We start from the raw sequence: 26776 nt of genomic DNA, 5'->3' as shown, positions 1-26776 counted from the left end.
GATTTTTGTGAGGATTAAATAAGAGTATGCTTGTAAATCACCTCCATATGTACCGAATACTCAAGTATTTAGCTGTTTTTATTATCCTCATTAAAATATTCAGAATGGGGTGCCTGTGTGGTTCAGTTTGTTAAGCGACTGCCTTCTGCTCAGGTCATAATCTGGGAGTCCTGGGATTGAGTCCTGCATTGGGCTTCCTGCTCAGTGGGGAGCCTGCTTCTCCCTCTCCCTCTGTCTGCTCTCCTCTTGCTTGTGTGCTTCTTTGCTCCCGTGCTCCCTCCCTCTCTCTCTCTCTCTCTCTCTCTGTGTCAAATAAATAAATAAAAATCTAAAAACAAAACAAAATATTCAGAATACATGGATCAGAACAGAGTTAGAGTCATTGTAAAGCTGACCCCTTTTGAGGTCAGGAACCCCTTTGAGAACCTGACGAAAGCTATGGGCCTCTCTTCAGAAAAAAACAAGTGCACAAAGTTTCATTTATCATTTCTTAAGGTGCTTGAAGAATGTCTGAAGAAGTGATTGGATGGGAAAAATAAAAAGAAGTGATTGGATGGATGGGTGATAGGATGGGGATGGACCTTAACTGAAGCAGTTTTTGCACACTTCTCTTGGTATGGCCCCAGTTCCCCAGTTCCCCCAGGCTCCTTCCCTGAGAACCATGAGACAGAAGTGGAGTAAAGATCAACTTTATTATTGGCACAAAGGCAGGAAAGTGGTGACAGTGCCAGGCCTTTCTGTGGGTGAGGGGACAGAAGGCTCAACTAGCTAGCACTGATCCTTCAAGCTGGACTCAGTAAGGTCCAGGGCTCCAGGTGCCTCTGGCTTTCAGCAGAAGCAGTGGGTGGGCAGGTAGGCAGACTGCTAGTTACTGAATAGGTAGGCTCCTCAGGACTGTTCTGGAGCTGGGGTTGGGCTGGAGTTGGCAGGAGGTGGGAGGCGAGGTTGGATATCCCTGGTGCGCATGTAGGACAGCAGCTGCTCTGGGATCTCAGCCAGCACGTCCTTGGCTAGTCGGGCCATACTCAGCACCTGGTTTCCTGACCGGTCAACATAATCTCGGAATGGGACGAACTGGGACAGGCACAGACAATCAGGTGTGGGTAATGGCCAGGGAAGAGAGGAATGGGAAGGGGAGCACTAAGGAGGTTTCCTCTTTGACTCCTAACATCTCTTTCCAAATATAACACTATCTCTTCCCACCCCTATCTCGGACAGCTTTCTACATTTGCTTTCTCCCCATCCCTTTTCTATTCACCTTCTATATACCTTCAACCCATTCCTGTTTGGCTTCACACAGTACTGACACTGCTCTCGCCAATGTAATTGGCCTTATGTTACCAAATCAGTCCAGTGGGCAATAATTGTCAGTCTTCGTCTTGCTTGACTCCTCTTTAGCTTTTCATTACATTTGACTATAATGTTCCTAGACACATCCCACTCTTGACATACCACACTCTTCTGGATTTTTTCATTCCTTTCTGGATGCTCCTCCCCCTCACCCCCATTCCTCTGGGTCTACCTGATCCTAAACCTGGTCACTTCTCTCATTTCTCTCCTGGGTGATTTCATATACTTCCATGACTTTAAAAACTGTACTCTGATGACTTCCAAATTTATACTCCCATCCCTGGCCTTTTTTTAAAGGTCTAGAGCCACATATTTAGTTGCCCATATCACATTTCCATTCACTTGTCTTAGATATCTCAAAGTTCGCAACTGGCCCTTTTTTCCAAATCTGTTCCTCCCCCTCCCCAAGGGAAGGCTTTCCTTTCCCATTAAGTGGGACTATCACTCAGTCAGTTGCTCAAGCTAGAAAACAGAGTCATCCTTGCAGTCTTCCTCCCTCCCCATAACAATTTGATCGAAGCATCAACTCTTTTAAAATTTTCTTAAATAATCTGTTGAAACTGCTTCTTCTCTCCATCCTCACTGCTTCCATCCCTGTCCAGATCCCTGTCATCTCTCCTCTACTATTTCAGAGGTTTCCTCACTGACAGGTCTGTCTACTTGCTTTCTTTCTCAACCTGCTGCTATTGATCCTCCATGCAGCAGAGCTCTTAAAATGCAAGTCTGACCATCTCAGTCCCCTAGGTAAAATCCTTCAAGAGGTTTCTAATTCTTTAGTACAAAACTACAAATCTTCATCATAACCAGCAAGGCCTTGGCCCCCTCTTCTTCACATTTCCTGGAATCCTGCCACCCTGGCCTATTGCCTTTTCCATGTTTGGGCTAATTCTTCTGAGCCCCAGGGCCTTTGCATGTGCTCCTTCTCTACCTACAATGTTAGGTAGAGCAACTCTCCTTTAGGTTTTAGCTTCCTTATAGAAGCTTTCCCTGACTACCCTGCTAAGTCAGGTCCCTGTTATAGGCTCTCATATTGGCATTTGCTGCTCCTCTGGAGCACTTAACACAATCTAGTAAGCTATTTAGCTGTGTGATTATTTGTTGTCTCCACTAGAGGGCGGGGGCTTTGAGGATCTCCTATACTATGGATCCAGAAAGGCTGCAGCAACCTGCCTGTTCCTCAAAAACAATTTGTTCAATGAATGCAGAACGGCTGAAAGAGTAATGGGGAGAAAGGTGGATGACTAAGGAGACAGTATGGAAGAGTGGCTTCCAACTTAGCCTGTCTTTCCCACTGTGCCTTTTGGCTCCATGACTTCCTCTCCCTGGTTAGATCTACCTGAACGATGTCCCGTTCTGCATAGCGTCCCCTGGAGGACACGCGCACATCATCGCCATCCAGCTCTTCCATTGCTGCAGAGAAGACACCCTTTAACTGATCGCCCTCTCCCATTCCTGCCCATGCTACCCCGTTCCTTGTTAGCTCTACTTTGGGGTCATCATGGAATAGTTCGTGGGTTTTTTTGAGTGCTAACAAATTTTAGGCATTGTTATGGAGTTGTTATTATGCCTTACTATGCATTCTACCCACCAAGGAACCCCAAGAAGGAAGTATTCATATCAACAGCCTTGGTTATAATAAGGAAATAGGTTCAGAGAAGGTCTTTGACTTGGCCAAGGTCCAACACAGGCACCCATTTTCTCCTTTATGTGATTTGGACCTGGGTGCCCAGATCCTCCCATATTTTCCCCCGTTCTTGGTCTCATTCATGGACACCATTGATCCTACTCACCTTCAAACATGGCTGGTCCCACACCAACAATAATGATAGACATGGGCAGTGAGGAGGCCTGTGAGGGAAAGAGGTTGAATGGTTGGGGTGAACAGTCATAACAATGGAGGTACCTGCTGGGGACAATTCTCTGTGCATGTATCATGTTTCTGCACATCTTGCAAGCGGAAGCACTGATTCCCTTTTTTCCAAACTATCTTTTCAAGGATGTCTGCATATCAAACAGCCTTGAAAGATATAGTGTCTTCCTTTGGAACAAAGGGCAGTTTTGTTTCTCACACTAGAACAAAGGCAGGCATGCTTACTGCCCATTATAAACGATTCAGATACCCTAAGCTAGGATTTCTGACCTATAATGCATCCCACTGTGGGTCCAGGTGTCATTCAACCCTCTTCACATCATTTTGTGGGAACTGGGACTTACAATCAAAGTAAATACTGATAATTGAGCTACTACTATGTCTGAGAATAACACAGTTCTTTGTCTCTGATCCAGGAGTCTTATGTCTTCTGCTAGCATCCATTAAACTAAAGGGCTAATTTGTTAGCTTGCAAGTAGAGTAAAATCTCAAACTGTTCACAGTTATTAACAGTGCCCCTTTTTGCCAATCCCTCCTCCTTAGACTCACACTGACAATGGCCTCCTTGGTCTGTGTCATGTCAGAGATGACCCCATCGGTGATGATGAGTAGAACGTAGTACTGGGAACCATCAGAGATCTTGGCTGCAGCCCTGGTTGAGAGTCCATGATCAGAATCCAGCTGAAAGCCCAGACAGGCCAAGGGAACACCCTACTCCTAAACCTTCCACCACCAGTGTATAAGCAGTAGGCAAGGATTGGGGTTTCTGAAGCTCATGCTCCTTCCCCAGACATGGACGCCTGCCCCTATCTGATATCCCTCCAGTAACATTTATGGAGAACTTACTATGGTAGTTACTGTGTTATAGTAGGCACCAGAGGTACACAATGAGAAAAAACAAATTCATCCCAGCCATCTTGAGGGAGGACATGAATCCCAGAATCACAGAAATAGCTGTAATTACTCTTGTGACGAGTACTGTAATGGACAGGAACACTGCTATAACAGTGTCTAGTAGGGGGTCCTGACATTGTCCAGCAGGTCAATGAAGGTGTCTTTAAGGAAATAATGTCTAAGGATGAAGGAGAGGCTAAGCAAAGGGGAAAAACAAAGGGAACAGCACAGAAAAGGGCCTTGTGATGGGACTGAAGGAAGCCCACTGTGTCTGGAGCCCAGAAAGCAAAGTGGACCATGTGGCTGAGATGGGGTAGGGGCCAGATCACACAGGGCTTTGACAGACCCTAGAAAGATTTGGTTTTTATACAAGGGCAAGACCAAAGGCTAAAGGCCTTCTTTCTTCCCTTTTTCACCCATTTCCTCTTTCTTCCTTCTCCTCTCTGTTGGCCACCTCCCATTGCCTATGCTGCTGGGTCCTTAGCCAGACTAACAGCTGCTCCTAAGCTCCTTTTTCCTTCTCTCACCATTAATCTTTGAATCCAAGATTTGTCTATCTGAGAAGGATTCAGAAGTAATTAAGTTCAGTCCCTTATTTTAAATATAAGAAAAATGAGACCGTCAGAGAGCACAAAGGTCATGGTACCTCCTGGTCTCTTAACTTTTAGTCTTAGGCCCTTAGGTTGGAAAGGACAGAGTTGCACTATCCAGTAAGGCAGACCCTGGCCATATGGGACCACTGAAATTTAAATTACATTAAATAGAAGTAAATAGGGGCACCTGGGTGGCTCAGTGGGTTAAGCCTCTGCCTTTAGCTCAGGTCATGAAGTCAGGTCCTGGGATCGAGCCCCACATTGGGCTCTCTGCTCAGCAGAGAGCCTCCTTACCCCTCTCTCTGCCTTCCTCTCTGCCTACTTGTGATCTCTGTCAAATAAATAAATAAAATCTTTTAAAAAAATAGAAGTAAATATTTGGTTTCTTGCTGACCCAAGCTCCATTTCAAGTGCTCAGTAAAAGAACACAACTAAGCCTAAAGCCTGAGCTCTTGATTCCTTCACTCTCAGTTCCTGGCCTTTTCTTTGGATACACTCCATAGACATTGTACATTCTGGTTGTAATATACTGTTTACTGTTTCCTGAGCTTGCCCTTCTGTAACTCTGTGTTTTTCACATGCTGTTCCTTCTGCCAGGCCTACTCTGCATCTCTTTCTCTGATAAAGTCCAACTTGCCCTCTAGACCCATTCCCCTCTGAAAGTTAGGCTCCTTGGGTCTTTCAGACTAGGTTATACCCACCCCTCTTCTCCCTCTGCCTTCTAGGATACCACCCACCAAGATAGGCTGTCAGCCCTTCCACATGGGTTTTCACATCCATGAGGGTACCAGCACGTGTGCCCAGGGAGACCCAAGTTCACAGGATACCTGGAGCATCCATTCTGCTGTATGATCTGGTGGATAAAGCTAGATGACTCGACATATACTTAAAACACCTTTTTTCCCCCTCTAAATTAAAGCACACATGGACACAGAATGAGGAAAATGTAAAATTTGCCTGATTTTTAAGATAAATATGGTGGCTTCAAAGACATTTTCAGCCTTGTTGCTTTCAGCTGTGCCCCTAAGAGTCCCCTGAGGGAAGCAATCACTTGCCTTTGCCAACAGGCAACTTGGTGGAAAAGTCTGGGAAGCTCTAGCCTATGGAAAGTAATGATTTATTTATATTTCTGTCTCCTGCTCCAAGGCAGGAGCTCCCAAGGGCAGAGACTAGATGTGATTCATCTGTAAGTCTCCAGTGCCCCAGCAGAGAACTGAGCATACAGCAGATGCCCTTTGAATAGTAATAATGATAATAATAGTAACAGTAACAGCTAACGGTTATAGCAGTTATGATGTGTCAGGCACTAAGTGCTTAACATATATTAACTTAGTTAACCCTCACAAGAGCCCTATGATATTGCTATTATTATTGCCATTTTACAATTGAGGAAACAGGCATAGAGAGGTTCAGGGTCTTGCTCAAATTCACACAGCTAGGGAGTGGTAGAGTGGGTATATTGACTTAGCTAATCTGGCTCCACAGCCCACATTCATGCTACATTGCCTCTTTATTGAATGTTTATTCAATGAACGAATGAATGAACTAAGATAAAATTAATAAATCTGTTTGATAATAACAAAAATATGCTTGATCTCCAATATTAAGTGAAAAGATCAGTAGTGAAATATTAAATGTATTTTTTAATTAATTAACATTTTTAGTAATCTCTACACCCAGTGTGGGTCTTGAATTCAGAACCCAGAGGCCAAGAGTCACATGTTCTTCTGACTGAGCCAGCCAGGCGCCCTTGCATGTAACTTGACTGCAATTATGGATTCATAAGGAAAAATACTGTCAAGAACTGTATATACATCCATATTCCCATGAGCCATATTCTGGGTGATTTCTTATTTCATTTCTCCATCCTTGAAAATTTTTTTACAGCAATGTTATGTTACTTTCATAATTGAAAGAAACTATTATCCTTGTTATGAATTACATAAACAATCTTTATTAGGGAAAAGGGAAGTCTATAGGCATATAAATCTCCTTGAAATCCTTCCATTTGTATTCTCTTTTTTTGTTTAATCTTTTTACTTTCAAGCTTTCTGAAGTACTTTGTTGTAGCTGGGTCTCTTCCATTCAGCATTTTGTAGGGGTTATTTATTATTTCATTGTTTTATTCAATCAGAGAATCTATTTCTTTTTTTTTTTTTTTAAAGATTTTATTTATTTATTTGACAGAGATCGCAAGTAGGCAAAGAGACAGGCAGAGAGGGAGGAAGGGAAGCAGGCTCCCCGCTGAGCAGAGAGCCCGATGCGGGGCTCGATCCCAGGACCTTGGGATCATGACCCAAGCCGAAGGCAGAGGCTTTAACCCACTGAGCCACCCAGGCGCCCCGAATCTATTTCTTTTAATAGGTGAACTTACCCAATTTATATTTAATGACATATGTTTAGTTTTAGTTCTGTCATTTTATTTTATTTGCATTTTAAAAAGTGACTTGATATGTGATCTTGTTTTTTTTATTCTAAAAATTTGGAGTTTTTTAAAAGCTTTTATTTATTTATTCATTTAAATAATCTCTACACCCAACGTGGAGCTCAAACTCACAACCCTGAGATCAAGAGTCACATACTTCTGACTGAGCCATCCAGGAACCCTGGAGTTAGTCTTCTATTTTTAGAAGTTACTTTTCTATTTTTTTAAATCTACCATTTATTGAGCACTTACTATGGGCCAGACACTGTGCTAATAATTCTTACTTTGTTATCTAATTTTAACCTCCCAATAATCCTATGAATAAGTGCTATTGTTTTCTATTATTATACCCATTTATAGGGATAAAATGGGGACTTAGGCTGAGTTGCTTAAGGTCACATGGTTAGTGAGGGGTGGAGCCAGGTGTGATGCCAAAGCTTGTGCCTTAACCATTGTGCTATAGGACCATCTTTCTTTGCCCCAAACTTGAGGCCTCAATTGTTGATGCCAGAGAGTGGAGTTGGTGTAGTTTGTTGACACCTTACTACCCCAGAATAAGGCATTTATCTCTTTATTATCAGAGCCTGGACAACACTGAAAATTTTACTCTTTCCCCAAAGCCCAGGTTCACCCAAGAGTGGTCTTAACTGTCCTTGGAAAATCAGTCCCCTGCCTGGGTCCCCTCATTCCTTCCAGCCCCCACCCAGTTTCCTTACCTGGCCACCTGGTTGATGACAGGAGCAAAGTAGGTGGGCCCATAGAGCTGCACTGTGCGCAGGCTCTGAAAGTAGCTCTCCAACACACCTTCAATCCCTGCACAGTTGGGATCCTCCTCATTGTTGTTCTGTCGGGGAAGATGCTTTGTTGGGCTGAGCCATGCAGGGTATACCCAGGAGTACTCTGATCCCAGCTCACTCCTTTTTTTCCCCATCTTTCTCTCTCATGCTCCCCTCCAAACTCCAGTCCTGCTCCCCTCCCTGCTCTGCTCCCCTCTCATAGTTTCCTGGTCCTCTGCAGGTACTTGACCCTGAGAAGAAATTCACCAATTTGAGTGGACCAGATGCCAAGGCATGGAGTGTAGGCTCTGGCCTGTACTATACCAGGGGAAACTGGTGGGAGATCCGTCCCTCTGGAGGCACTTTGGCCCCAAAGCCATAAGCTGGAAAGAGCTTGTCACTGTCATAGTCCTGGATGATTTCTCCTACTGCCTTGAGGGCCATGGCGTAGGCGCTGAGTTGGTAGGGACTCATGTAGTGCAGGGAGGTGGGCTGCAGAGGATTCCCTGTAGGGACAGAGGACCCCCAGCCTTTTGGTCACCTTGATCATTTATCTATTCACCTGTCCATGTATATGTCTATCCACCTATCCATTCACTCACTCTTTACCCAATGTACTCCCTCATTATTTTTCCCAGTCATCCGTATGTTCATTTTCCCCTCCATCCATCTACCAATCCCTATATCTATCCATCAATTTATCCACTTACACACATATCCATTATCCCATCCACTGAGCATAAATTCATCTTTCAATCTACTGACCTAGTTCTGTCCATCTTCCTCTCCATTCTCATATCCAGTATCTATCCAACTACCACCCACCCATCATTACTATTCATTTTAATTCATTCTGTCTGTCATTCTGTCTTCAAATGGATTCATCCACCTATCCACTCATTCATTATTCTATTTACCTGTTATTTCTCCAACTTAATCATCAGTCCATTTGTCCACCTGCATACCTAGTCATTCATCCACTTGTTCAACCTACTGTACTCACTCACTAACCCATCTACCTACTTGTTTTATTCATCTATTTACCTACCCAGTTATTACTCACTCATTTACTGCTTCATTTCTCCTTATACCTCTATTATCTCCCATCCATTCATTTACTCATCCACTTCCTGAGGTATTTCTCCTTTCAACTTTTTAAAATTGAAGCCCTATTTTCTTTTACCTTCCATCCCCTATTATACCCAATAATCTCTCCCTGAAACTCCTGTCCCAGTACCAGCCTGGCTAGGCTTTGCCTTAAGCCTGGGCTTACTGGGTAGGTGAACTCTTGACCAACTGAGTCACCCAGGTGCCACTGGGTAGGTGAATTCTTATCCCCAGGTCAGAATCCAGGCCAATCTCTAATGAATTCCTTAGAATTCCTCCATACGCCATCGCCCCCATCCATGCCTCACCATTAGATGCTGTGAAGTCAATGGCTACAGTGAAGTTCAGCTGTGTCCTGTTGGGGAAATAGATGGATTGAGAAGTGAGGGGCAAATACATATTATATCAGGATTTCTCAAACACTAGTGTGCATATGAATCACCTGGAGATAGTGTTAAAATGCAGATTCTGATCTGGATGGTCTGTGTGGAGCCTGAAATTCTACATTTCTAACAAACTCCCAGATGATGCAGATCCTATGGTCCATAAAGCACACACTATCAGTAGCAGAACCTACTGTGTGACAAGTGTCTGTAATTTACGTCATTTAACTTAATCTTTACTATAGCCCTGAAGTAGTATTTAACATCTCCATTTTGCATCAGAGAAAAGTGAGCTTCAGAGAAGCAAAGTACTTTTGCCAGGCCTGCCTACCACTACTGAGCCAAATGGAATGTCCCCTTTGGTCTGCTTGGGTTTTCCCTCTCTCTTGCACTCTTCCTGTTGCCTGGCCATCATTTTTATCTGGACCACAATCAGGTTCTTGGGGCCATTGTCCCGCATCTTCCCATGGGAGGGAAGAGGACTGGAAGCTAGGTATAAAAGTCAGCCTCATGAAGAAAACTAAGAGGGTGAACATTATTCATTTTACAGAGCACTTTATAGTTTGCCAAACGTTTAAAAGTTTATCTCCACGGACCCTAACCATTCATAAATAAGAAAACTGAGGCTTGGAACTGGAAGTAACTCAATGCTGATCTTTCAGCCCAGAACTTGGCCTGTGACTCACCCTCCCTTGATGTAGTCAACAAAAGTGAATTCGGAGTCCACAGAGAAGGAGAGCAGTGTCACCTGGAACAAAGAGACAGCCCTGCTATTTTGGAAAGGGCAGTTGGGTGGCAGAAGGCAGAGAGGCACATGATTCCATCCCCTACCCCACACTCCCCAACCCTATCTAATTTCTGAAAGGGCAAAAAAGAGGAAGCTGTCAGAAGCAGATTTTGATTTCCAAAAGTGTATTAAATTGGGAAATACAACTTAAGTTTTTTTTTTTTTTAAATTCTGCAAAACAGTAATAAGCAAACAGTTTTCCTCAGGTGAGAAATCAAAAGAAAAAAGAAACTTAAATGAAGTCCTTGGACCCAACATTACTATATCCAAGTAATCCGTGCTCACAGCCTTCCCCCAACATTTGTCATATGTAATGTCAATGGGAATAGAAACAGAAGGATCTAGGGAGGGCCAGAGCTCCAGGGAGTACTCACAGTTCCTGAATTGACATATTTCTTCTTCTTACATTTCTTCCGAGGATTAAGTACCTAGGTAAAGAAGAGAACAGTGAAGGTGGGAAACAGAGGAAGGGAACTACAGACTAAGCATACCAGGATGGAAGGCCTGGGCAACCTGGACAGGGCTGGAGTTCTCACCTCATACACTGTGAACTGGTTCTGGGCCTTGCTCAGCTCCCGGTAGCTGGTGGTGAACTCACCGATGAAGTCATGGCTGCAGTGAGGCCAGGGGTGGGTGAGCAGTAGCTACTGTTGACTTGGAGCCAGCCCTGAAACTAGTCTTTTGTTCCCACTATCCCCTGCCTCTACTTGGGCTGCAGGGCACTGGGGTTGGGGCCAGAAGAGAGGCCAAGTTAAGGGCGAAAGAAGGAAGATGCAACTGAGAGGGTCAGTTGTACTCAAGGTCCTGGCATCTATTATCACCCTTCTTGACTCCTAAGGCCACTTTGGGTTCCTAGTGAATGTACTATGTATTAGAGAAAACAGTTTGAATTAACTGCAAGAGAAGACAGTACTATGTGGGGCAGTTCTACCTTCCATCCCGGTCCCAGTCGTACACATCAATCTTCACTGTTCTGCAATGCAGGAGATAAACATAGGCTAGCGTGTATGATAAATCCTAGAGACACCCTCACCTACTTAAACACACACAAATCATCCTTCCATACACCCACCTGTTTTTCCTTTAACCTTTCTCCCACCAGTCCATCCATCCTGTTTATTCATTCATCAGTCCCTGCACATACCCAACTATATTGCTGCTGCCATTGTTTCTTCTATTGCTCTTTGTACCACTATTACTATTCTTTACTACTTGTTGAGTCTTACTATATTCTAGGCATTGCTACTAGTGCTTGTGTAGATTGACTCATTTGATTTAGGAACCATCCTATAAAGTAAGTACTTACTATAAAGTAAGTACTTTTATTCTTATTTTTGGATAAGGAAACTGGGATACCAAAAACCAGTAACTTGACTAAGGACCATAACTAGTAAATGATTGAGCTGAGATTTAAACTCAGATATTCTGGTTCCAAAGACTTTGTTCTAAAGTACTATGCCTAGGGCGCCTGGGTGGCTCAGTGGGTTAAGCCGCTGCCTTCGGCTCGGGTCATGATCTCAGGGTCCTGGGATCAAGTCCCACATCGGGCTCTCTGCTCGGCAGGGAGCCTGCTTCCTTCTCTCTCTCTTTGCCTGCCTCTCAGTGTACTTGTGATTTCTGTCAAATAAATAAATAAAATCTTTAAAAAAAAAAAATAAAGTACTATGCCTAAGTCCTCCTGTATGTCCATATATCTGTGTTGCAGTTACAACTCTCTATCCATGAAGCCACCCATTTACCCATACATTTGCCAATCTAAAAACCTTTTAATCCCTTTCTTTATCCACCCATCTAACTATACGTCCAGGCATTCACTGACTTACTGATGTACCCAAGCATCCATCTCTGTGTCCATTCAGCTCTCTAACCAAATACCCATCTATCACATTTGTCCATATGATCATCCATTCATTTACAATATCCATCCATCTGTGTGCCCATCCATCCTTCCACCTACTCACCTGTCTTCATACTGTCCATTTATTAATTCATATGGTCAGCCTATCCATCTACTTCACTTTCATTAATCAACTAATTAATCTACTGATCCTTCCATCCATCTACCATCCATTTACAAATCTACCTTTTGCTCTACCTATTTATCCTCCTGCTTTTTCAGTCATCCCTCTGCCTCTCCAACCATCTAATAATCTCTCATATACCCATCCATCTGTTTGTTCATCCATTAATCCATCCATCATTTGTCCATGTAATGATCTTCCCATGAGTTCACTTATCCACTTATCTGTTATCCATTCATCCATCTCCCCTTCTACCCATCCACCAGTCCTTGTACACAGCCCTCCATATACCTATCCATCCATTCACCAGCTTATCCAACCATCTGACTCTCCATCCATGTATCTTGTGTATTCCTTTGTTCATTTGCCCTTTCATCTACCTATCAACCCATCCATCCTATCCATCTATGTGGCCATCCATTTGCTTCCCCATCTACCTATCTCTATGCCTAAAACTCTGTCTCACCAAGAAGGATCCTCCAAAACTATTGTGACACTTCCGCCAGCATATTGGGCCTCAGGAATCCCATTCTCATGCCCTTGTTCCCTTACTCCCTAATTTACACTGAAGCAGACCTGTCATAGTCTCCATTGCACAGTGCCCGCACAGGGATGCTGAAGGGTTGCCACACAGGATTCAGTGTGTTTTTCACAACCTCTGTCTTGTGGCAAATGGTGAACCTGGAGAGGAACAAGAGGACTGGAACCTGCCTTGGGGGCAGGACTGAGCCCAGAGATAGGACCTCATACTCTTGGAGATTCCTGGGATTTCCCCACTTGTTGAGCACATATTGTGTGCTGCCTTGAGTAAATTCTGAATTCAGGTCCTAGTAGAGTCTAAGACGCCCCACCTCCAGCCTGAGAGCCGTAATGGGCCCATGAGCACAGTAGGGCAGGGGTAGGTGCCACTGGAGAAGACATCGACTCACGTGCCATCTTCATTGCTCCTATAGAACACAAGGAAAGGGTCTGACTTCCCAAAGAAATCCTTCTTGTCCAGCTTGTTTGCACACAGTTGCATGGTGGCAATGTCCTAGGGATGAAATTTGGCTGTTGACACCCAAATTGCTCATAGCCTCAAACAGTCCACTAAAGATAGTTTAGGAGAGAAGGAAGCCTTGTGGGTCTAGCATATGGCCCTTACTAACCCGACAATTGCTAAGCTCCTCTGCAGTCAGCAATATGGTCCCACACTTCTTGCCTGGTACACCCCTGGAAGCAGAAAAAGCCTCTTTGTGAGGGGAGGGAGAGTAGGCAATGAAGAATGGGGTAGCCAATCTGGGATTAGGTGGGACAGGGGATTCACTATGCTGTTTTCTAACATTCTCCTAAATGTATCTCTTTCTGCCCTGTGTGGTTCCTTGTGGGGAAGGGCCTGACTTTGATAGGGAAGGGGTCTGTAGTCTGAAAGACAGGGGCTAATCTGGCCTAGGTGGATATGTTATAATGGTAGTGTGGGAAAGACATAGGATTTAAAGTCCTGAGTAATTTATTTCCTCTTTGGGGGTCCTAGTTCCCTCTATATGAAATGGGAATCACGCCAACTTCTTGGGGTTGTGAAAAGATCTGAATGAGTGCATGGAAGGACAAGCAATTGGGAAGTGTTATTGATATGAAGGTGATTAAATTTCTCAAAGCAGACCTTGGTATCTACTATATGTCAGGCACTGTGTTAGGTATGAACTAGCCAGTTGGCACTCTATTTCTGCTAGACTGTTCCCTCAGGGAGCTTCCAGAGGGAGGTGGGATGTCCAAGGCAATAGGCAAGTAGAGTATGATGTAGCAGTGCTGAATGAGGAAGAATTTCTAATCAGACCCAGAGCAAAAGGCTGTTTTGTTATATCAAAGATGATGTGCTTTCTGAAGAGTGAAATAAAATGTGAAGAGTGAAATAAAAAAGACAGGCGAAGCCTTATCCTCTCCTGACCCAAGAAGGGACACTTCCATGTATTTGAAAAGTACATATTAGGACACTCATCCCCAACTTGCCTTGCCTTGGATCTCCAAGTGGTCAGGGACCTTGCTGATATGAGCCTGTGAATCCTGACTCCAAAGGGTCCCAAGTGTGGCAGAGAGGAAGCTAGGTCAGGAGTGTTCTGGGTTCAAGACCTGGTTCCAACTTACTAAGTGATTTTTCTCATCTTTGACATGAATTGTGGAACTATTTCTTTCACTACTTTAATTTTTGACTCCTTGTGCTTTAAAAAGAGTGTGAGGAGTATAGGGACTCTTCACCTGCACACCCAGGACCAAGTCTTACTGCTTTCTCTCTATTGTCTCCCTAATGTTTTCCCTCACCTCCTTACCCAGTGTGAGTTCCAGTCAATGATTATAATTGCTTCTTTGCAACCTACCCTTTATCTACTGCCTTTCTGTCACTTCAGTATACTTATTGGCAGAACCACAGCCCTAGTTAAATCCAGTTCTCTGCCTAACCTGTACTGCACATGTGCAGCTGAATAAGGCCAGAGGAAAACACACAATCTTGTTAACAGGTCTCACTTTTTTCTTTCTTTCTTTTTTTTTTTTTTTTTTTTTTACTTCTTATTTATTTGAGTTATCTCTACACCCAGCATGGGGCTCAAACTCATGACCCTGAGATCAAGAATCACATGCTCTACTGACTGAGCCAGCCAGGCGCCCCCAACTGGTCTCATTTTAAATGCATGACCGAAAACCTCAAGAGGGTCCTTAATCATACTTTACTCTCCGGTTCTGCTAGAGGGCAGTTTCACTCCTCCTCTCTCCACAAACCCGGAAAGCCTCCTCCCCCATCCTTACTTAGCCAGTGACCTTGTTTCCTACTTCACTGACAAAACTGAAGCAACCAGAAGAGAATGTCCACAGACCTACCACCACACCTACCTTGCCTTCAGTATCTTCACCCACGCAACTGTTGCTATAAATGACTATCCGTGTGCCTATTTATCCCTCTACTGTGTGCTACATTCTACACCCTCTTGCCTGTACATGGACATCATTCCAGCAATTCTCTCCTTTTTTTTTTTTATTATGTCAATTTTTTCAGTTTATACTGGGTCATTCCCCTTAACATACACATGTGGTATAATTTTTCTCATGTTAAAAAATGCAAACCTAGGGGCGCCTGGGTGACTCAGTGGGTTAAAACCTCTGCCTTCGGCTCAGGTCATGATCTCAGGGTCCTGGGATCAAGCCCTGCATGGGGCTCTCTGCTCAGCAGGGAGCCTGCGTCTCCCCTCCCTCTCTGCCTGCCTCTCTGCCTGCTTGTGATCTGTCAAATAAATAAATAAAATCGTTAAAAAAAAAAAATGCAAACCTATTCTGACCTCACTTCCTTCCCTAACCACACCTCTTTTTCTCTTTTCGTTGCAGCAAAACCCCTTGAAAGATTTCTTGACTTTCAATTCCTCTCTTCCACTCTATTCTAAACCTCTCCAACCAGGCGACCACCCCCACCTCTTCCTTCAGAACTTCAGACCTGCAGCAGCATTTGACATGGTTGGTCACTCTCTCCTCAATACACGACCTTCACTTTGCCTCCAAGATAACACCCCTTCTTTTGGTCCTCCTCCTACTTCATAAATGCTCCTTCTCAGTCTTCTTTTCTAGTTCCATTTCATGGAGTCTTGGTGTTTGGTCCTTTCTTTCTCTGCTCACTACCTTGGTGATTTCATCTAGTCTCCGGGTCTGAAAGAGCATCTACAACTCATGTATTTTACTGCCTATTTGACATATCTGACAGGATGTCTAAAAAAATTATCAAATTCAACAGGAGTCAGACTGAACTCCTGATTAAATCCCCCCACAACATACATCTCCCTCCTTTTTTCTTTTCTTTTCTTTTTTTCTTTTTAACCATCTTATTTATGGCAACTCCATCCTTCCAGGTGTTCAGGCCAAAGGGTTTGGTGTCATCCATGACTCCTCTTCTCCTCTCACATCCATATTCAACCTGCCAGGAATCAGTTGGCTACACTTTCAAGTTATATCCAGATCTGACCATTTCTCTCCTTTACTGCTGCCACCCTGGATTACTGTAATGGCTTTCCAGTGGGATACATGCTACTCTCTTCACCTGCCCAAGGTTTATTCTCAATCCAGCATTTTCATTTTTTGAAAACATAGTCAGATCATGTCACTCCTTTCTTCAGAGCCTTCCAGTGACTCCCAACTCAGAGTAAAAGCTAAAATCCTTACAGTGGCCACAAGGCCCTAAACTGTTAACTCTCCAATCTCATCTCTTCCTTCCTCCTGCTCACTTGGGTATAGCCACACTGGCCTCTGTGCTGCTCTCTGAACATATCAGGCTTTTGCCCTGGCAGCTTCCTCTGCTTGGAACATCCCATATCCAGGTATCTGCATAGCTCATTTCATTACTTCGTCCAGGTATTTGCTCTAAAGTTACCTCTCCATAAAACCTACTCAACCACTCTGCAGAATATTGCAAGTCCCACCACTCAGCCTTTACGATCTTCCTAATTCTGCTCTACTTTGCCTTTTTCCCATTGCACTTGATGTCTTCCAATATAATTTACTTACTTGTTGTGTCAATTTTGTACAGTTTCTCCCCCACCTTCTATAGTATAAGTTCCCTGAGGGCAGGAACCTTTGTTATGTTCATCTTTACAACCCAAGTCCCTTGAACAGTCGCTGACATAGAATATATGCCCAGTAGTATTTATGGAATGGATGAGTCTCTGGTGCCTAGCACAGGGTATGGCATACAAAACACGTTGATAAATATTTAGTGAGTAAATGTAATGGAAATTCCAGGGGTATTGATTAAGTGAGAGTAAGCTTCCCAGAGGAAAAAAGCTTAGAAGTGGACCTTAAGGGTAGATTCAGACTTAGAAAAAGACTGAGATGAGAGAGACAGAGACAGACAGATAAAGACAGAGACAGAGAGAGGACAAAACAAAACGTATCAGTCCTGAGACTGACTTGAATGGAGCCCTGGACATTGGTCTTTCCCAGGAGGGTGATGAGAGCCACTGAAGGCTCCTGACCAGGGGGAGTCTCAGCCTTCACTGCTATTGGGTCAGCAGCATCTTTGGGAGGAAAATTTGGAGGCACCCACCCTTTCCCCAGCACCCCTTTTTGTTCAGCTTACGTGAGGGTTCGCTCTACACGGCTGCCCTGGCCTCCGATCACCTCTCCCAGGGCCAGGAATGCTTGTCCCAGGAAATCCTGCACCAGGACATGGAGTCAAGAAGGCCAGGAGGGGCTGGGGATGCAGAGTCCCAGCCTAGCCCTGGTGATACTGCTGCACCAACCAGTGTGTTCCAGGATGGCAGAACCCTAGAAACATCATCCTGCCCATGCTTTAAAGAAGAGGGAAGGAGGTCCCCAGGCCAATTCTGCTTCTTGTTTCTGCTGTCAGTTTAAGTTGCTCTCCACAATGCCATCCCACACCTCACCTTCCATTCCACACCCCACCCTCCCAAAGCCAGCCCCGTTCAGCCTCACCTTCTGTGTGTTCCAAAGGTGGCCAAGAGGGAAGAGGAACAATGAGTAAAAGGCATGGGTGGGAAACCAAGAGGCAAGAGCAGGGGAGGAAGGGCAGGTAGCTGGATTTGGGGCCCAAGAAGTTAGAGTTGGGGTTGAGGTGTAGGAGGGTTCTAAGGAAGGTCGTTTAACACACTGAGCGCCTCCTGTGTGCGTGGCCAGTCTGCGAGGGGATGTTCGCTCACCGGTTTGGAGATGTTGGTTTTGGAGTCAACGTTGTATCTGGGAAGAGAGTAGAACCAGCGTAAGCCGGGGCTGGTGAGAGACAGTCTAGAAAAGTGGTCGAGTTTTGAATCCTGTTTAAAATTGTGAGGGGCAGCCTTGGATCCAAATTCAGTCAGGTTCTCCTTTAGGGCAGGAGTCAGGGTCACAGAGAGTCAGGGACAAGGCTAAGTCTGGGGCCTGCTGGGGATGGAGTTATACCAGGGCCTCTTGATGGAGCCTGAGCTAAATTAGGGTGCAAAGCTTTGGGCCCAGCCAGGTTTGGGAAGTGAACTGGATTGGATCTGACCTAAGGACAGGGCCAAGCTAGAGTTGGGGACAGAGCTAAGACTAGAGTGAAGGCCTTCAGAGTGGGACTAAAGGCCTGGTGGAGGAGCCAGGCTGGGAGGCAGGGTTGGGGAGGAGCCTGCCAGAATCTTGTGTAGATCCAGGTTCGGGGGAGGGGGAAATCCAACCCAGGATTCTGGGCGGGGCTCACACATCAAAGCGCAGGTTTTGCTTTTCCTCAAAGAAGTAGTCGAGGACGAATTTGCGCACAAAGTCTGGGTTCAGCGTGTTGTCGATCACCTCTGTCCGGCCAAACTGGATAGGGGGCGGAGAGTAAGCATGGGGCCAACCAGCGGGCAAGTGATGGGGTGGGTGGGGGGCAGCTCTTGGCTAAGAGAGGGCTCTTGGACTCACCTCTCGCCACTCCTGACTGGCCCGGCTCTGCGTGTAAAGCATCACCACTGCAGGCGAGAGTGGAGGCGGGGAAGGTAGGAAGTCAGGTTGGCCTGAACCTCTCCCCACCCCTCAGTCGCGCCCGGACCCTAGTTCCCCCTCCCTTCCCTGGCGCCTCCTACTGGGGTCAGACTTGGAGAAGGTGTCGAGGTCCAGCAGGTTCCTAGAAAAGGCAACAGACAGACGGACAGAGGATGGGTCATTCTGGAGCCCAGTGCTTGGACTCTGACCTGAGCCGGGCATCCGAAGGAGACATGGGGCTCAAATCGCATCTCCTTCACCCATTACTATACCCAGTGGAGAGTTGTTAGGGGTGGGATGGGGAGGTGGTCCGCGTTGTCAGCACCCTGGACAGCACCAAAAAAATATCGGCTCAAGACTTATTATCTATGCTTCCACACTGTCTTCAAGAGTCCAGGAAAGAGGGTTAGCCCCAGAACTTTGTCCTCCTGGAACCTAGATCCTATTGGATCCCCGCGACCCGTTCCTTGAACCCGCAGGCTGAGCTTTTATTTGCGGGTGGAGCTGTTCAAAGAAACCCCCTCCCTGAACCCTCCATAGTCTCCCCTAAGTCTGAATCTGAGATTTTCCGGCCCTGGATGCTTCTTTCCCCCTGGGATCTGGCCCTTGCCCGCTCTAAGCCCCAGAGCCAATTGGGGCAGGGGCAGTGCCTACGCCCTCCCCAGCGTGGTGGCTCACCGGCAGGACACGGTAATTTCAATCTTGGTGGCCGGGACGCTGCGCTCAGAGGCTCCACTGAGAGACATGGCTGGTCGAGTGGCCGGAGCTGCTGGAGGCTGTGAGAGAGGGGCTGCCAGGGCTAGGGGCGGCGGCAGTGGTGGGGTTGGTTCAGGTGCCGCCGCAGTAGCGGCGGCGGTGGTGGCGGCCGCGGCGGCGTCTGCACTCCTCCAGCCCTGCTTGCACTCCCGCGGATTGCGCCTTGACTGTGGCCGCCGGGCGGCAGCGACTCCAGATGGTAACCTAGCCCCGCCCGGCCCTGCAGGCGGCCCCCGCCCCATTGGAGCAGCCTCAGCCGGCGGGGAACCTTACCCCAACCCTAAATCAAGCCCATACCTTGGGAGACTCCTCCCAGCCCGTTTCACCCTGGCGAAAACAAACACCCCCCCCAGAACTGTCCGCGGTGCTGAAGGGTTTGGGGCGTCTGGTGGGCGTTGGGGACACTTCCTCTTCCTGAGCTGCTCCCTTAACAATCTGCTTTTTCCTCTTCCCACTTCCGCCCTACCTAGGTCTCCAAATAGAAAGAGTTTTTCGTTTATTTTTATTAGCTGTGTGACCTTGGGTGAGTTACTCAACATCTCTGTGGCTCAGTCCCATCAGTGAAAGGCCAGAATAGCATCTACTTGATGTGTTGTAAAATTTTGATATAATCCACATAAAGGGCTTAGCTCAGGGAGATTGTACACAGTAAGTACTAAAGAAATGTTCACCAGTATTATTTCCTTCCTCTGGGCAATCACATCGATGACCTCTTTTGTGTTGAGCCAGAACTCACAAAACGGCAGCTGTGATAGCACTCTGAAAAGCCCTTTGCCCATGTCTTTGAACTCTGACTTATGGTGATAGAGATGCAGACATACTGTGAGGATGCAATCTGTCCTATCTAGGTCACACTGCAGATGAGGGTGGTAGTCAGCCAGATCCATTCTCCCCACACCAATTACTGCCTCCAAAGCCCCAGAAGCCAGTCCCTCCACCAAAGTCAGGGCTCCATAGCTAAGGGCTGCAAGTCACCTGTACCAGAACTGTGCTACCTGCAGAACTTGTTAAAAATGAAGTATCCCGGGGCGTCTGGGTGGCTCAATGGGTTAAGCCGCTGCCTTCGGCTCAGGTCCTGATCTCAGGGTGCTAGGATCGAGTCCTGCATCCGGCTCTCTGCTCAGTGGGGAGCCTGCTTCCCTCTGTCTCTCTCTGCCTGCCTCTCCATCTACTTGTGATTTCTCTCTGTCAAATAAATAAATAAAATCTTCAAAAAAAAAAATGAAGTATCCCCCACCACCTCTGCCATTTCTTAGCTAAATGAAGATCTCAGCAACCTGAGGTCTAAATTTCAGGCAGCCCTGGGAATCCGTGTGAATAAGTAGGTTCCTAGGTGACTAAGGCCCATTGACACAGGAGGACAACTGCTCCCACCTTAACAACCTCTGACTAGTTGTCACCATCTCACTGTCATGGCTCAAGAGGTAAGAGGCACAACCCAGTCTTCAGTTGTCTTTCTGCTTTATCTGACCCCCATCCCAACCCCTTCTGGCACAAGGAAGAACAGTAAGAAGCTTCCAAACAATTCCACAAAGACAGCAACCAAATGAGGATGCAAGACAGCAGTTGTTCAAAAAGATTTTATTTTGTGATCTGTGTCAAATTGCCTCATTCTCAGTGCAGGTGATCCCTCCTCTCCAGGAAACAAGAATGGAAAGAGGGGAGTCGTTCGTGAGGTCTCAGCCTCCACAAGGCCCTAGGGAAACCCCAACAGTTCTGAAAGTTGATGGGAATCCCAACAAAGACTAGGGTCGGTGAAAGGCAGTGGCAAGAGGTGTGGTGGTCACCAGTCAGGAAGCTGGGGGTTGGAGAACCCTGTCCTTAGACCTGCTCTGCTTTGGGGCTGGCCATGTGCATGATGGAAAAGGAGAAGTGAGGAGATTTCTCTTCTATCTTGAAGCACCCTTGTCTGGGCATGGCTTTAATTCTGCTCAGGGCTCAGGTGAGAGGAACAGGAAATTGTTGTGGGCTGGCTACTTCATAAGGTGCTGTTGCTGCTGGTGCTTCGGAATCCAACACCACGGACAAACTGCTCCAGCAGGCCTCCAATGGCACCAGAGGGACTGGGGGCTGCTGCTCGAAGCCCCACTGTGCTGCTGTATGCGGCCAAGAAAGCTGAGCGTACTTCCTGCAACCGAGTCTCCCGCTCACTCAGGGCTGCAAGCCTATGGGGAGGAAGGGAAGGAGGGAGAATGGAATGAATGCATTACCCTGGGGCAGAATCCAACATCCTCATCCTCACCATACTACCTATCCTTCTGCCTTTGCTAGCATAGGCCAGCACATGTCCTGTGGCCATACTACCCCTGCAGTTCAGGTCCTAAACATTTGGCTTTGTTCCCCTCAAAAAACCATTCCTCTCAGATCTCAAGCTACTGTTCCTACCTAGAACCAGCACGTTTTAATGGCACACTGGGGTGGGGGGAGAAGGTGAGCAGGAAGGAGTTTGCCAACTGTTGGCTTCCATTCCTCCGTGAGAATAATGTGAGGCGCAAATCTGAGACTTAAGGAGAGACCACAAGATGAGACATCAAGCCTTGGCTGACCAAAGACCTCCACCTTCTTGAGGCCAGGACCTGGAGCACTCAGGGAGAAAGTTCTTGGCAATGTCCTAAAGAGGCCAGGGTCCTCAACCAGAAACCCTTGAGGGTCCAGCTACATCTTTAGTCAACTGTCATCCCTAGGGAAACAGCTATCAGGGTGCTGACTTCTCTAGCAGGATTCCTGATCTGATTCTATTTGCTTTTCCTTCCCTGGCCTCTACAGAAACTGATCACAGAAGACGAGAAGTCCCTCTTCTCTCCTTGGCCTGGAAATACAAGTTGCGAAGGGGAACAAGTAAAACAAACAAACAAACAAAAAAACCCCAAAGTGACAAGTGCATGAAAACTCAGGCTTATCAAAGAATGAATTCCATGAGGCTATTTGACACTTTGAAAGGTCTTTAACAGAAGAGGAGAAGAGACCTGAGATACCAGCCACACCCAACCTATGGCTAAAAGGTACACAGTCTGGGGGTGAGAGGGACATGGAATCAGAGGACAGGTCAGGAACTCACATGGTATTCATCCTAACTGTCCCCTGGAGGGCTTTCTCCAGGGATCACAAACCTATATGACTCAGGCCCTCAGGTTCCCATCTACCTAAAAATTAAGACTAACTCTGACCACTAACTTATACCGAAACTTCCCCCAACAGACCAATCCCTGTGTAATCCCTCCTGGGAATTTGTGAAAGTAGCAGCAATGTCTCTAATTCCCCAGTGCAAATGACTTGTACTGCAGGGCCTGGGTGAAACAGATGGAGATATGAGGATAAATGACAGTCCTGGGGTAGGTATGGGGAGAACAGACTGAAGGGAAGTAGACTGGTGGGAGTGGTGGGTATGAGTGGGTGACTAAGTGTGGAAGAGAGAGAAGCAGCAGGTACTAGGGTGAGCAGCTCTTGCAGCAGCAGTAGGAAAATGGAGCTGATACTGGAGTCCTGCAATACCATGAAGAACTCCAAAGTCTCTCTTGCCATTTGGGGGAGACACATGGCCCTAGATCTTCTTTACTCTCTAACTGGATTTCATATAGGCTGGAGGCCATGTGTTTTTCTGCTTTTCCTTAGAACATGTAATGAGAAATTCAGATTAGTAGTTTGTATTCACAGGGAATATCCAAAGGTCCATATGTGTGTGTTCTCACTGCCCCTTATTTCTGGGAGGCAGAAGGAGGAATCAGCCTATTTAGAGATAAGAAAACTGGAGCCCAGAGAGGATAAGTGATCCACCTGAGGATACACAGCAGGTAAGGAGTAGGAAGTCAGAGATACTCTAGTGCCATTCCCTCTCAAAGAGATGAATTAGCAGGCTCGGAGAAGTCAGGGCTGACACCACAAGACATAGCTGGTAAGGCAGAGCAGCCAAGAGTTTGACTAAATTTCTCTGATAACAAAGTCCAAGCACTAAATCCACATACTGTATGACCTCAGCAGGAATCAACCCTGACTCCATCCCTACACTGCAATTTTGGAGGTCTTGAGATCGCAGAGAACCTAGCTTTCCTCTGGCAACCTGCCAGATCCTGAGGGTTGGCTAGGAGCTCAGAGAGCTGCCTGTTTCAGTGGCTAATGCCAGTTAAGTGAGGGGTGCTATCAAGCAGGGGCAGAGATGTTTGTGTCCTCCAAAGATGACTCTTAGGCCTATTCCATCTTGTAATCCCAAGGTCTGGCTTCTGTCTGCCCTCAGTAGGGATCCTTCTTCTTCTTCTTCTTTTGAAAATTTTATTTATTTGATAGAGAGAGAGCACAAGCAGGCGGAGTAGCAGGCAAAGGGAGAGGGAGAAGCAGGCGCCCTGCTGAGTAAGGAGCTTGACATGGCTCCCTCACAGGAGCCTGGGATCATGACTCGAGCCAAAGGCATTTGCTTAACCAACTGAGCCACCCAGGTGTCCCAGATCCTTCCTAACTCCCCAGGGCAACTCACCTCTGACCAGTCAGCTCTGGTAGCTATAAGCCAGATTCTGGTGGTGACAATGAACCCCCAGCACCTGAAGTTCATTCAGCCCATCCTGGGGAGGAGCGTGCCCTGCTCCCCAGGCCACTAGAGGCTCTACCCTGCCTGACATCCATGAAGCAGTAAAGCAGGCAGGGGGCAGGGGGCTGCCACAGAGGCAGCCACTCAAGCAGATACATTTAAGAGTTGGAAGCCCAGTACTGGAGCCTTAAAGCAAGAGGATTTTACAGGCCTGAGATCTGGTATCCCCATCCAATTTTCTTTCCTGACTAGAGGCAAAAGCAGAAGACAAAAGGAAGAAGGGGATGGCAAGGAACCCTTGGTTCTGCTCAGAGGAGCACATCCCTTGAGCTGACCCAGCTCCATTCTGGCTGTGGTCTCGACCATACACCTACCTTCACTACCCCACTGTTCTGATTTCAAAGGATTCTCATGTCAGGCAAAGCCCTGGACAGAAATAGAACCTTCTATAGTTACAGTCCGACAGCTTTCCCTCAGGGTGTGCCCCAAGGCACCTGTGGATGAGTTTTGGAGGCTCAAGAGAGTGAACACACACTGCAACACACATCCTGAACAGCCCATGAAGCCTCTTCCATACCTCAGGAGTCCAGAAACAGTGAGGTATACTTAGCTGAGACTGGGGAGGGGCAGGAATTCCGAGCCAGCTGCTGCTTCACTCCTTAACCAACACTCTTGATTGCTCACCAGCTTCTGATATGGGCAGGGGAGTATCCTGCCTTCTCAAGCAAGACACTTACAGACAACTGTTAGGGAGCTCATCCGGGAAGCTGAAAGGGAGAGAGGAGTCTGTGTGCAGGACAGCCCGTTCCTGAATACTGCCACAGCCTGTTACCATCTGCCAGCTGCCAAAGTCTGTGGAGAGAGAGGATCCGGGCAGGGGATGGTCCACTGATCTGGGGCAGAGAGGAGAGAGAGGGGAGATGATGCACAGTCAGTCATATGCCTGACAGGGGAGGCCCTTTGGAGGGGTGGGGGTGGGGCTATGGTGGTCCTGGGCCATAGCCGCAAGCTTCTGTTGGTGGAGCTTCTGTAAAGTCAACCACTTTCTTCAAAAGTACCAAAACAGCTGGATAGGCTGTGACTGAGAAAAAAGAGTATAGACCATAAGGCAGGCTCAGCTGTGAGGACAATGCTTTATGCAAAGACTTACAGAAGCAAAAGAACAAGAGCAAAGCAGAATGAGAAGAGGTGAGCCATCAACCAAAGCCTCAGGTCAGGGCAAGCCTGCCCTGGTGGCTGACAGAGCAAGTACAATCTCAGCAGCACCAAAAGGAGGAACAAGGCTGGATGCCCCAGGAAACAGGGAGACAGGATCACCGCATACCCCCTGGCATGCAGATTGGCTGGGTGGGCAAGGCACAACCCTGGGGCCACTGAACTCTTATCAGAGCAATGGGAGAATAAGCTTCTTGGGGACAGTGGAGGGTGGTGACCTAGACTGAAAAGTGAGGTGATGGGAGCCCTGAGGCACCTCCCACCCCACACACATATGCTTTCTCTGCAGCACCTTCCAGGAGCCATAGTTTGTATTCACATGCATCAACCCAGTGACCTTAATGGTTATACCCTAAAGGGAAGGGATGAATCAGGCAGGCAACCTGACAGCTTTATTAGGCGTTTTTCAGATGGAAGTTTGGGCAGTGCAGGGAGAGGAAAGTTGTACTGGCAATCTACTGCTGCCATCACCTTCTGGCTGATAGCTAACCTCTCTCTACTGTCTCAGGGCAGTAGCCCAGTCACTGGGGGTGGAGGAGGAAGGGAGGAGATAGTAAAACATCAAACAAGGCCCTTTGGTCGGCTACTCCAGGTCTCCATCCCCAGGGGTAAAGCATCTTTGATGTTTGACCCTTTATTCTTTAATTCAAGAATAGCAGAAAGTACTTCTATAGGAACCCAGTAACACAGAAGCATGAGTGGTACAGGGGGTCGGAAATAGAGAAAGACATTCATTGACCTTGGACCACCCAGTTAGCTGGCATCAATGTCTCCAAGTTTGAGGCAACAGCCCTCATGAGTAGCCATCCCAGCCTCATCCTCAAGCAGCTGCCACCCGAGTGATGCTCTGACCAAGTACTACATCTCTGGTAATCTTTAACCACCCTTATCTTAGAGACAGAGAAAAATGACAGTCCAGACAGGTGAAGACACTTACTCAAGGTCCCGTAGCTAGTGAGTGCAAGAAGAGATTTTTAAAGCCAAGTTTGATTACAGATTTGTCCTACAACAGAACCACCTTGAGACCGGGAAAACAGATGGTTTTCTATGTTAAAGCTGCCATGAATAGGAACCCCCTGCAACACAGAGACTTCCACATTCATCATTCCTGCTAAACTCTGGAAGGTGTGCAACAGCAGCATTAGGGAGGAAAATAGGACATGGTCTGCTACCTGGTGGAAGCCCCCTCAGGTCCCACAAAGCAGGATTTCCTTGTTTCTAAACTTGGCAGGACTTAAGCAGTCTGTAAATCAAAGAGACAGCTACCCAGGAGAGGGCAAATCACATCCACAGCCTGGTAGTTTCCCTGTGCTTCCTCCAGGTTTTGCTGGGCCTTCAGTACCCATAACTCGACCCAGGTCACCCTAGCTCCCCAAATCTCATCTACTGTTCAAACTTTAAGGGCAGATTTCCTCTTCCAGTTTTAGCAGTCTGTAGGAAAACAATGGCTAAACACCAGAGTATTGAGGGAATGGAAGGGATGCTGAGTAGGATGGGGCACTCCTGGGGCTGGGAACATAGAGGTTTCTTATGTTCTCCACCAACCCCTGCCCAGGCTATTAGAGACTCAAACTACCAATGGAAGAAGGACAGAAAGATGGGATATGAGGATTCCTGGTTCCCTTAGGCT

At 46.7% G+C, this 26776-nt stretch overlaps 2 protein-coding genes across 10 annotated transcripts in view; both read right to left on the bottom strand.

The window, feature by feature from the left end:
• Nucleotides 1-679: 679 nt before the first annotated feature.
• CPNE9 (copine family member 9) lies at nt 680-19765 on the bottom strand. Of its 2 annotated transcripts, XM_059161614.1 has the most exons (20): nt 19335-19765; nt 18758-18798; nt 18597-18643; nt 18394-18497; nt 17879-17915; nt 17299-17375; nt 13355-13418; nt 13136-13239; nt 12783-12887; nt 11117-11158; nt 10722-10797; nt 10560-10613; nt 10085-10146; nt 9324-9370; nt 8233-8414; nt 7849-7976; nt 3770-3872; nt 3141-3198; nt 2687-2760; nt 680-1074 (listed from the first exon to the last, which is right to left on the bottom strand). In XM_059161614.1, the coding sequence occupies exons 1-20, from the start codon at nt 19652-19654 to the stop codon at nt 889-891; spliced, it is 1911 nt and encodes a 636-aa protein (XP_059017597.1). In that variant the 5' UTR covers nt 19655-19765; the 3' UTR covers nt 680-888. The 2 variants fall into 2 exon arrangements, with proteins under 2 accessions (XP_059017597.1, XP_059017599.1); XM_059161616.1 differs by lacking the exons at nt 13355-13418; nt 17879-17915; nt 18394-18497; ... (1 more) ...; nt 18758-18798; nt 19335-19765 and having other exon boundaries at nt 17299-17371.
• Nucleotides 19766-20978: 1213 nt separating this feature from the next.
• The window catches only part of MTMR14 (myotubularin related protein 14), a 46394-nt gene continuing 40596 nt past the window's right edge, over nt 20979-26776 (bottom strand). For 3 of the 8 annotated variants that reach the window (XM_059161607.1, XM_059161606.1, XM_059161613.1), the window contains 2 exons: nt 24669-24824; nt 20979-21577 (listed from right to left, as the gene is read on the bottom strand). In XM_059161607.1, coding sequence (XP_059017590.1) covers nt 21391-21577; nt 24669-24824 — 343 coding nt within the window. In that variant the 3' untranslated portion in view covers nt 20979-21390. The remainder of the gene's footprint in view (nt 21578-24668; nt 24825-26776) is intronic. The other 5 variants (XM_059161610.1, XM_059161609.1, XM_059161608.1 and 2 more) reach the window with 4 other exon arrangements.

This window comes from Mustela lutreola, chromosome 2 (assembly GCF_030435805.1).
Source record: "Mustela lutreola isolate mMusLut2 chromosome 2, mMusLut2.pri, whole genome shotgun sequence".
Taxonomy (NCBI): Eukaryota; Metazoa; Chordata; class Mammalia; order Carnivora; family Mustelidae; genus Mustela; species Mustela lutreola.
This window is presented reverse-complemented; position numbering and strand designations above follow the sequence as displayed.